Below are 12,655 nucleotides of genomic sequence, written 5' to 3'. Positions count from 1 at the left end.
AGGAATAATTTGATTGAGGGAATTCCCTCAACTTAAATAGGTAGCTTCCCTATTAAATATATTATTAAACCTGATTTATTGATTTAAATAATATATTTTTAGAATTAGCTTTTTTTTTATATGACGTCTTCTAATTGGACGTCGGATTTATTTGCTCCCACAACCATGACCGTGACCGTGACAAACAAGAATTTCTGGGGGGAAAAGCCTTTTTAGCTCAACCAATCACTTACCCACCTTTTTGTAGTCTCATCGCCATAGTTGATCAATAAGTTGTTGTGGCTACAAGCCTACAACTAGTAAGCAATATATAGAAATCCATCTTTGGCCTCTTGAAACTAATTAGTTGGGTTTCTGCGCAATAGTTCTAGTGGGCTTAACTTGTTTCTAAATAACCGTTGAACTTAGGCCAAATCAAGAAGAAAATATATGTGACACCAATAAGTTTCAATGTCTTGAAGCACATACAACAATCATATAGTTAGCCAATCATACTCAGTCAACATTCATGATGGCAGATATGTAACAACCACTTAAAATAAATTAAGAAAAAAAGGGGAACATATTAAATTAGAAGAAGGATACATTTGTATGAATTATGATGATGAATGATGATGAGAAAACACAAATAAAGACCTAATAAATTATATAAATATATAATTAAAAAAGGATCAATAATCTGAGTTTAAGTGGTGGAGCCAGCATACAATGAAGTCTGCAGAAAATGATATCACGGTGGTTATGATTAGAAGCCAACCTAATTTTTCAGCTTAAGCACACCAATGCCACACATATATCATAAATTAATTTATAGCTGCATTTATAAAAATAAATAGAGGGCAAGGTCGGATTGAGTATATGATGTTAATGTAATACCAACTGATGTAATGTGTAGGTTGTGACATATTATAGGTGTCTTTTCCTGTATTTTTGTAAGCACTCAATCAACATATAACCAATCAATTATTTTGCTTGAATTCAATTATTTTGCTCGAATTCAATGAATGAACACATATAATTGTTCATTATTTAAATTATATATAAGATTGAAAGTTGATCATTTACGTAAATTCTGAACTTAGGGATCGTAAAATGAAATTAAGAAAATATTAGAAAGATAACATAATGAAATGGTTGATGCGAAGTAATTTCCCATGCATAATTAGCAAACTTTTCAATAAACCACTCATTGGTCTCACTGGGAATTAGGAAAATTTTAAAAATGTCAAATCCCGATTTATATATTATTCATGAAACTAATAATTAACTTGTTGAATAGCTTGTATATCCCACTAAATTACAACTAAATCCTTCACTCGATTCTCAAAGATGTGAAGGTGCAGCCTTAGATTTTTTTTATTAAAATTTTTTTTTTTAATCTTCTATTTAAAAAAAAATATCGATGATTCTCTTGAAACGTTCTAGGGTCATATGCTTCAAATGAAATAGGGGCTAGCTAGTAGATAATAGAAGAGATCGGTTAGAGAGGTAGCATCATGCACATTGCAACACAACCACAAAACCATATAATATAATAAAATTATTTATAATAATCACTAACCACCCTCCCTCCTTGTGATCTTTGAAACTTTCCACACCCATATGTCTTTCAGCCTAGCTAGCTATCTAACTCTCTAATTATTTCCCATTGCCTTTAGAGATCAAAACTCTCTCTCTCTCTCTCTCTCTCTCTCTCTCTCTCTCTGAATGAAGCACCACGACATTGAACTTCCCTTTGGGAAAATATGCCAAGCACCACAAAAGGCACCAAAAAAAGTGGTGCTTCTAGTGTTTGCCCTACTTCTTCTCACAATCATCCCTCTCTATTACCCTTCAATAAGCCACTCCTTATTTGTGTCGGAAACTGTTAATTCAAACCCATTTGTGCCCTCTTCATCATCATCATCACAAGATCATTTAAATGATCATGTTCATGAGGAGGATGATTTGCCATCCGTAACTAGCAATTTAAAGTGTGACATATTTACTGGAGAATGGGTTCCAAATCCAGAGGCTCCCTATTACACAAACAAAACATGTTGGGCAATCCACGAACATCAAAACTGCATGAAGTATGGAAGACCAGACACAGAGTTCATGAAATGGAGGTGGAAGCCAGATGGGTGTGAGCTTCCTATTTTTAACCCGGCCCAGTTCCTAGAATTGCTTAGAGGCAAGTCCTTGGCCTTTGTTGGAGACTCTGTGGGCAGAAATCAAATGCAGTCCTTGATATGCCTCCTTTCTAGGGTACGTATTATCCTCTACCATCTATTTTTTTCCTAGTTATTATTTAATGTCACCATAATATTAACCAACAAAAATCTTGCATGTTATGATGACTTGTTTTTAATTGGACCCTCTACTTATAATTTTGTTCTTCTTTTTTTTTTTTAAAAAAAAAAAAAAGAAAAAGCGATAGTAATTATTGATGAAACATAACAAATTTTTATGACAATGCTAACTTATAACCAGGATGCTTTGATTACAAACACGATATCATTACAGAAATATAAATTTATAATATATTTTGTTGTATGATCTAATGATGTGTAAACCTAATTATATATTTCTCACACAGAAGAATCTGTATTTGTTGTGATAAAAGAGCTTTATGTGGCCCCTGCGATGAACAGGCATGGTAATTAATTATTGACTTGAAAATCTGGAAACTAAAAGCGAAAATTTTAAAATTGTGGATTGGATCTCGAAACATGTGTCATTTTCTCGTTTAGCAAACTAATTTTGTCCTAATATGCATGAGTTTCAGATCTTCACAAGATTAGTTGACCTAAGCCTTTATAATTGAAGGATAAAGGGGATTAGGTAAAAACAGTACGCCCTTTTTTATTATTAATTACAATATCTTGTCCAGCCAGCTAGCTAGCATGATAGGAATCTTTGCCACCCCCCTTTGTGCCAATGAGTATGTCTTGCAATATTGTTTCACATTATTTATAATGTAATTAAAATTTCATCCTAGTTCAGTGAAAATAGATTTTCAATTGCAGGTTGGTGGTCTCAAATTTAAATTTTCATGATATCTTGATAGTATGTATATGTGCGAAATCCCTAATCCCTATAATTTAGACTATTATTTATATTAGTATATAAATAAATCACTGAAATTGGGATCTAAGAAATTAAGCTAACACCAAAATTTACATTATCTCATATTCGAATCTCATCTTTTCTATATTGAAAAACATCGAGATTGAAAACAAAAATAAAAAACAAAAAACAAAAAGACTTTAGAGAATCCAAGATGGGCAATACCTAATTTGTCCATGGGGGCCCCTTGACATATATTCGATCGAATAACAGACATCCTTGTCGAGACAACTGTCGTCCAAACAGATCTAATTGCTGAAGCCCTCCAACCCTTTCTTCTCCATGTGTTCTTGTCTATTAACTATTTAACTAACAATTATTATATAGATTAGTTATCTGAAACCTTGTGCTTTGTTCATTACATGTATAATATCTTTCACATGGGTCTGGCATAAAATGATTAACCCTACACTTCTCTAAGAAATAAAGTTCTTGGTCTGGAAATCAAGACAAACTTAATTAAATCACAAATCACAAATCTGTACAAATTAAATAAATTTTGATTTTGGTGTTCAATTTCAGGTGGAGTATCCAATAGATGTTTCAATCACACCAGATCCGACTCAGAAATTCATACGCTGGAAATACATGTCCTACAACTTCACCATGGCAACATTTTGGACGCCACATTTGATCAAATCCAAAGAAGCAACCTACACGAACGGACCGACAAAGACGGGCCTTTTCGAGCTCTACCTCGATGAATTTGATGAGGCATGGACAACCAAAGTAGAGGAATTCGACTACATTATACTTTCTGCAGGCCATTGGTTCTTCCGTTCGATGGTTTACTATGAAAATCAAAAGATTTCAGGGTGCCACTATTGCCTCCTAGACAATGTGCCTGATGTAGGCATTTTCTATGGATATAGAAAGGCTTTTAGGTCAGCTTTTAAGGCCTTAAACAGCTTACAAAATTATAAGGGCATAATCTATGTTAGGACTTTTGCGCCGTCGCATTTTGAAAACGGGTTGTGGAACCAAGGAGGTAACTGTTTGAGAACGACGCCGTTTCGGAGCAACGAGACACAATTGGAGGGTGCCAATTTGGAGCTTTACATGATCCAAATTGAGGAGTTTAGGAACGCTGAAAAAGAAGGGAGAAAAAAGGGTTTGAAATATAGGTTATTGGACACAACACAGGCCTCATTGTTAAGGCCAGATGGTCATCCTAGTAGATTTGGGCACTGGCCACATGAAAATGTGACTTTGTATAATGACTGTGTGCATTGGTGCCTGCCGGGACCCATTGACACGTGGAGTGATTTCTTGCTGGAGATGTTGAAGATGGAGGGTATGAGATCAGCTGAGGAGAAGAAGCTGCTTTCAAAAGACAGGAGATTGAATTAAAGTCAGATTCATAGATTTGATGATGAATAAGTTGGTATTCAATGGATATTATTCATTTGTTCAGCGTTTTTTGGTGTCAAAGTTTGTTTAAGATGTAATTGGTGGCTACAAAGTTTTAACTAAAAAACAAGGTGCAAATTGTGTAGTTGCATCACTTTTATGTATATATATATTCTCTGGAGTTGAGAATTGCTAAAGAGGGTTGAAAATAATAGGGGAAATTATCTCAACTATTTATGTCCTTCCAACGGAAACTTAAAATAAAAATAAGTTGTCATGTAAGATAATATTTGTCCTAATATTACACACTAAAATACAATCTATGCCACATGCACATTCATGTTTTGTGAACTAATGTTACATTTTTTTTCATAATAAAAGTTCCTAATTTCTAGCATATCCATAATGCTATTTTTTTTTTAAAAATTTAACGTTGAATAATTATATCCTCAATTTTAGAGATTATGTTTCCCAGGATTCAAATCCTAATTAATTTTAATTATCGTACTCAAATAAACTTATTTGAGGGACATCCTTGTAAGGCCTACTCTGTATTGTATTTTATTAATTCAAACAGTTTATTTTGTATATACTAATCCAATGGGTTGTTTGCCGGGGAGCAAAGTAGTGAGTGTTCATGTGTTGTTGGGTGTTAAGGCCTCAAGTTTAGAGCACATATAACTTGTTGCCAATTGAGATTTGCAGCAGCTTTGTAAACCAAGGTTCCACACTACTACTGACAGTTGCAATAAAAGAGACATGTGAAGGTGAGTAACGATGATATGAAATAAAATTATAGAGAAGATAATGAGTACCTTTGTGAGGGATCAGCAGTGAGGAAGACGATAAGGTGGGTTTGGGTACTAGTATGTGATTAAGAACATAATCTTTTTGCCAAACAAGGGCTTGTTTGGGACGCTGAGAGACTCTGACAAGTGGATTGGTAGAAAGATGGGTAGTAGAAGGTGGAAGAGGTGCAGGTTGTTCTGGGTTTGTAAGTGCAACATATGATGATGTAGTAGAATCGGCTGGAGAAATAGGTTGGTCCATAGGAGAAAAAGAAGAATGGTTAGCTGGAGAGTTAGACGTGGCTGGAGAGATGATCTCATCTGGCTTGGAAGTGTGGAATTGGGCTCATGGGAAAAAGATGAATTAGTTGGAGGAAAGTCATTCAGGCCCAAGGTTGGATGGCATGGATCAAGGTTTGTTATGTGTGGTGTGGGTTGGACAAGTAATTGGATTGATTTTTGTGGTTGGGCTGATGGTGGGGAAAGGGAAATGATGCTAAAAAAAAAAAATTAACATCCCTGTTGATGAAGATTTTGTGGGTAGTGAGATCATACAATTTGTAAGCTTTTTGCCTACTAGGGTACCCAAAAAAAATGCTTTTCTTGGCATGAGTATCAAGTTTGGATGTGGGATGGGTGTTGGTGGAAAAGCAAGACACCCAAAAACTCTCATATGTGTATAGAAAGGTGGTTTGCCATATAATTTTTCAAAAGGGGTTTGTTGGGCTAAAGCCTTTAATAACTCCCACAACAGTCACCAAAATTAGTGATTGTCACAGCAAATAGACTCTATCCTATATAGTCAACCAACCAAATATGAATACTTGAATAACTATGAGAGAATATCTCAAAATTTCATTTTAGTTATTCCATCACATCTCCTTATGAAATAATAAAGCCTAACTTAAGAGCAATAATACGGTGAAGATAATGCTCTTACACCCCCACCCAAATACACAATGTACTTCCAACAATTTTCTTTAGGGTTAAATATCTTCTTGGTCATTGGGTTTTACACGAAAGTTTAATTTAGCCATTGAGGAGACAAATTTAGTTAAATTGGTCACTGGCATCATGTGTAGAAAAACACAGAAATAAACAAAACCAAAATACAATAAGCAGAACAACAACAACAACAACAAAAACAAAAACAAAGAATTGATAAGGAACAACTTTGAACTAAGTAAGCATCAATTGCCAGTGCCACACATGATGTCTCAAAATTAACACACTAATTCCATAATGACAATAAATTAAATCAGTAACAATACGAGTGTTTGTAATTGACGGTAGAAGTACTGGATTGAAGTCTAATGAATATTCCGGATCCTTTCAAAGCAAAATCTACTTCTTTTTTATGTTTAAAATCAAATCAAACTCAGAAAAGTTCAGATGAACCCAAAATTCCCAAAAACTAAGCACCACCTGTTCACAAATCCCTTGAAAGAACAAAATCACTGTAAGCTATTGTCACTCTAAACCACGCAAGAAAATTAGCTACCATTCACATAGTTACAAACTAATGTGAGACCTCAGAGTATATAACTTGAAAATATATTATGGTTGAAGGTCAAATTAACACCTAGTATCAAATCTTCGCCTCTCATATTGTAGGGTAGCTAGCTAGGCAGTCTACCATTTGCATCCACAACCAATCCAAGAATTGTTTAATTTCCGTACATAAATATGATTATAACAATACAGTAGTAATAAATAACTAGCTAATTAGCTTATTGCACCTAGAGAATCCCACAACAACAAATCTTTTCCAGAGCGAAGCAGAAGAGGTTGGAGGACGAGGAGGAACAGGGAGAGAGGGCGGGTTGATTCGACTGCCGTCCAAAGTGACCTATCGCTGGATGCAATATGCCCAAGTCTCAATCTTATCCACAGCCCGATTTATCATTTTATGCAATTTCTGTATCTGTAGTAATTGTATGAAACGACACAACACAGACTCATTGAGATAAGAAAATCCAAATAATAATTAATAACAACAAAAATATATTCCGCACTAATTATTATTCACCGAGACTTAAATATATATTTATATTTAGGGTTTAGGTATCAAGCAAAGGAAAGCAGGACATTACCGGACTGGGTCGGGGGAGCAGATGTTGCACCAAGACTTGAAATTCCTCTTTGACTGGCAGGAAGGACAAGAATCCGTTAGAGGTTTCATTTGCTCTCAGAAATCTATCACAAGCAATGGCCAGTCGAGCAAAACCATAATATACAGAGCTGTCACGAAGTTGGATGGCCTTGACTTTAAGCTTTCCTCTGATTTGCTCATTCGGATTCAGATATGCCTCAATCCTCGCTATGTCTAGGTGACTCATACGTAAGTATTCGTGTAGCTCTTTTCTTAAATGATCAGAGCTTTTTTCAAGAAGCAGTATGTTCATGTTGTTAGTTATAATTTTCTACACCAAAAAAAAAAAAAAACAAAACAAAAAATTAATTGGTGAAACATAATCTAAGAAAAAAAAGATAATAATAACAACAACAAAAGAGGAGACTAAGTAACTAGTATGTATGAAATATTTAATATTAGAACTGACCTTTTCTCGCAGAGAAGAGAGAGCGTTTAGCATATCACCTATTGCTTGAGTAGACATTGCTTGAAGAACTATTCCAATGAAGAGATAGAAAATGATCTAGAGATTGAGATAGAGAGGTTTTTTGTTTTTCGAATAATGAGAATAGGGTTTGAGACTTTGAGGGTCGTATATGAAAGTATTTTTTTCTTTCTTTTGGGGTCATATATATATATGAGAATAAAGCCTAGGGTTTGTCTGGCCTGCGTGCCACGATCTCCAAAAGGAACAAAAAGGGGCAAGGTTTTATGTGGATTAAAAGTTTCATGACATCATATGCCCATGAAAAGTACCTCCTTTGTTTTTTTTCTCAAGTTACTTCTTTTTTGTCTAAGTTAGTTATATATTCTCAGAGTTACTTCTTTTTGCCCTTTTTTTTTTTTTTTAAATTTTCTCCAATCTAATCCACTTCCTTTACGAAAGGTTTTAAGAACCCTGGATATATGAAGTCATAAGACCCGGATCCCTCAAAATCTTGATTTAGTAAATTTCTGAAAACAGATTACAATCCAAGGTATATGAAGTCAGAGAGTATAAAGAGAAAGATAAAACAGGAAAATAAAACAGGAAGTTAAAAATAATGGGAACCTTAGGATTAAATTTGAGCATGTGTTAGTCTGGAGAAAGCTAATTTTCCTCTTTCTTTTTTGTTCATCCTTGAATCTTCTACTGTACCAAACTATCTGCTTAGCAAATTCATTCCTTTTTTGCTTTTGTTTTTGGAGATTGTGGCACGCAGACAAACCCTAGGCCTATTCTCATATATATATATATAGGGTTTCATATATACATATAAGATCCCAAAATAAAGAAAAAACGACTTTCATTTAAGACCCTCAAGTCTCAAACCCTAGCCAGCCAGAGGGAAGTGCGTGCGTGTTAGTGTGTTAGTACTCTGTCCCTCATTATCTTCATTGAGTTGCAACTGCATCTCTCTCTCTCTCTCTCTCTCTGTGTGCTAGCTGTTCAAGAAATGGCCTCTGCGCTAGCTGTTCAAGAAGCTGATCCTCTGCTACAAGCTATCACTTCTTTGCAAAAAGATGTAAGTTCAAATATCAAATATTTCATACATACTGCTCAGTTACCCTCCTCTTTGTTGATTTTTTTGTTAAATTGGTTGAAAATTCTCAAATTAAAATGTGTTAACTACACTAATTAATTTGAATTTTCTTTTCTTGAAGTTTATTATTATGAACGACAACATCAACATACCCCTCGATTTCGACGGAGGCATTGACCGTGTAAGAGAAGGTCTGAAGAAGTTCTTTTGTATGAGTCACCTAGGCATAGCACGCATTGAGACATATATGAATCATGATGCGTATCCAAAAAAGTACATCATACAAAAGCTTGAAACGACGGCCAAGAACCTTCTTCGTAGATCCATTTGTTTTGGTTTTGTTCAACTGGCCCACTTTTGTTTCGGCCTTATAAAAACAATTAAACCACATGACCAAGTCTTGCGCATCTTCCAAGCAATCAAAGCTCAATTTCAAGTCTTGGTGCAGCGTCTGCTCCCCTCAGTTGTGCTCCCCTCAGTTGAACCGGTAATGCTCTGAGTTCCTTTGCTTTGCTTTGCTTGCTATGCTACCTAAACCTATATATATATATATATATATATATATATATATATATTTATGTCAAGTCTTGGTAAATAATATTTAGTGTGGAAAATATTTTTGTTGTTATTAATTATTATTTGAATTTTCTTATCCCAGTGGAGTGGACTTATCTTGTGTTTTTGTTTCATATTAATACAGATAAACTACCTGCATGAAATGGTAAATCTAGGCATGGATGATATGTGGGAAGAGTTCAAATTGGATGGCAGTCGAAACAACCTCTTATGCTTCTCCTCTGGAGGGAAGGACCCAGTTCTTGTGTGATTCTCTAGGTGCTAAGCTAATAATTAATGAGTTAACTAGTTAATTAGTACTGCATTGTGATTTCATCTCTCTGCTTAGCCCTTTCTATGTTTAGATAAAATGTCAAAGTAGAAAGGAAAAGCTTCGCTTCATTCCATCAGATTATATTAATGTATGGAGGGTTTTAAGATTTAATTACACAAGACTATTTATTTCAATTCCATTTTGAATGGTTATATATCTTACGTTACTTTTTTGTATCGATTGTGGATATGGATGCAACCTGTACATAATAGTTCGACCACAAAAAACCTATACATATATAATAGAGCCAGAAAGATATCAATTGGTCTCAATTTATTTGGCCTTCAACCACAATTTATATAGGGAGTTGATTTTCTCACTCCTTCTGTAATATTGACATGAATATCAGAAAGGGTGCTAGGCCACAGATGAGGATCTTCATATTTGTGTCGTTAAATTTCCATGTGACGTACATAAGAATATTTTATAACTTTTTCATTCTTTTCAATATTATGATGGTAATATTTTATAATTTCTATGTTACGTACTCGCAATATTATATTCACAAACTCCAGACAAAATCAAGTGAAAATTTTACAAGAAATTCAAAATTTAACTTTTGGGCTGGAGATATGTACTCCTCTTTTTTGACAAGAAATAGCCACAAAGTTAGTGGAGATTTATGTTACGGATTATAAATATTTATTAAGTAATTTATGAAATTAATTAAAATACTTAAATACTAGTTATTCATTATATAATTAATAATTAATATAATTAAATAAAATTAAGATATTACTTAATTACAAATATTAAACTAAACAAACTAATTTTGTATAAAAATAAAAAACAAAGTCCACAAAATTCGTATATATATATAAAGAATATAGCCTCACAACTATACTCCTTAAATAAGAGTAATTAAGTCTAGCAATTAGAAAATGCATTAAACCATATCATATCACTACTACATTTTACACTTTGCGCGACGAAGAGAATTTCGTCGCGCAAAATACATTGTAGTCGCACAAATTTTAACGCGACAAAAACTTCGTCGCGCAGAATCCGTCGCGCAAAGATCGTGAAGAAAGACTTTGCGCGACCAAGTTTTTCATTGGTCGCGCAAAGCGACTTTGCGCGACGAAAAAATATTGGTCGCGCAAAGTAACTTTGCGCGACGAAAAAATATTGGTCGCGCAAAGTAACTTTGCGCGACGAAAAAATATTGGTCCCGCAAAACTTTGCGCGACGAAACACATTGGTCGCGCAAAGGTTTGCGCGACGAAAAATATTCGTCTCGCAAAGTTTTGCGCGACAAAAACATTGGTCGTGCAAAGTCTCAAAAAAATTTAAAAAATAAAAAATTCCCGCGTTCCATTTTTGGTACCCGCCCACATTTTTAGAGTTTTGCGCGACGAACATTAACGTCGCGCAAATATTTGCGCGACGAAATATTTTTTTGTGTTTTAAATTTTTTTAATTAAAATAAACTAATTTTTACTTTTTATTATTATTTCTTTAATATTAATTTATTCAAATTTTTACTTTTTAAATATAATTTAATTGTATGATTTTTTTTAAATCACTTTAATTTAAATTGATATTAATTTAATTATAGTAATTTTTTCAAATTTTTACTTTTTAAATTTAATTTAATTGTAAGATTTTTCTTAATTACTTTAATTTAAATTGACATATTCAAAATAAAATTACATATGAAAAATAGTGATCAAATTATCCAATAAATATTTATATATATAATATTCAAAATGTACACATGAATTAACAAAGTACAATAATAAAATCCTAATACAAGCATATTGTGGTGGTAGTGGTGGATAATATGTTTTGATAGCTTCCTAATCCTCAACTTTAGCCATCAAAGTCTCGATGATTACCTACAAAAAAAACAAATATGGTCAAATAACAACAACAACAAAAAAAAAGAATGCATAATCTCCCCTAAAATTGTTATACCACAAATCCAACCCAAACTCCAATCTCTCCCCTTTACTCAACCCCAAACCCCACACAAACTCAAAACTAACTCCAAAAAAACATATTAATGAAAAAAATTTAAAATTTGGAGAGAATATACCTTTTGGCAAGATTGAGAGTGAGTGAGAATGAGAGGGAGAAGTGAGAGAATTAGATAAGATAGTGATAGAGAGATGAGAGAGAGAGAGATAGTGAAAAGATAGATGAGAGAGTGAGTGAGAGTGAGAGATAGTGAAGAGAGAGATGAGAGATTAAGTGAGAGGAGGGAGTGTGAGAGAAAGGGTGGGATTTGGGGAGAGGGAAAGAGAGAGGAGAGGTAAGAGTAGAGAAAGAAATTGAGAAAATGGTGGAGGAGTTATTTCGGTTTTTAAATTCGTATCACTTTGCGCGACGAAATATATTGGTCTCTCAAAGTTTTGCGCGACGAATATAGAAATATTGGTCGCGCAAAGTCTTAAAAAAATTATTTTTTGAAAAAAAATTCCCGCATCCCATTTTTGGTACCCGCCAAAATTTTTAAATTTTTGTGCGACGAAAAATACATATTGGTCGCGCAAAGTCTAAAACAATCATATAAAAAAATTCCCGCGTCCCATTTTTGGTAACCGCCCAAATTTTTGCGCGACGAAAAATATATATTGGTCGCGCAAAGTTTTGCAAGACCAAAAATATTTCTCTCGCAAAGTTTTGCGTGACGAATATAGGAATATTGGTCGCGCAAAGTCTAAAAAAAATTAATTTTTGAAAAAACAAATCTCGCATCCCATTTTTGGCACCCGCCAAAATTTTTAAATTTTTGTGTGACGAAAAATACATATTGGTCGCGCAAAGTCTAAAACAATTATATAAAAAAATTCCCGCGTCCCATTTTTGGTACCCACCCAAATTTTTGCACGACGAAAAATATATATTGGTCGCGCAAAGT

At 33.9% G+C, this 12,655-nt stretch overlaps 1 protein-coding gene across 1 annotated transcript; it reads left to right on the top strand.

Annotated features, from left to right (window-relative positions):
• Positions 1-1,574: 1,574 nt before the first annotated feature.
• LOC117621547 (protein trichome birefringence-like 19) lies at positions 1,575-4,622 on the top strand. The gene is made up of 2 exons (XM_034352095.1): positions 1,575-2,247; positions 3,631-4,622. The coding sequence occupies exons 1-2, from the start codon at positions 1,708-1,710 to the stop codon at positions 4,456-4,458; spliced, it is 1,368 nt and encodes a 455-aa protein (XP_034207986.1). The 5' UTR covers positions 1,575-1,707; the 3' UTR covers positions 4,459-4,622.
• Positions 4,623-12,655: the final 8,033 nt, after the last annotated feature.

This window comes from Prunus dulcis, chromosome 3, assembly GCF_902201215.1.
Source record: "Prunus dulcis chromosome 3, ALMONDv2, whole genome shotgun sequence".
In the NCBI taxonomy this organism is placed as follows: Eukaryota; Viridiplantae; Streptophyta; class Magnoliopsida; order Rosales; family Rosaceae; genus Prunus; species Prunus dulcis.
Note: the sequence above shows the minus strand (reverse complement) of the source record. Positions and strands in the feature narration are given on the sequence as shown.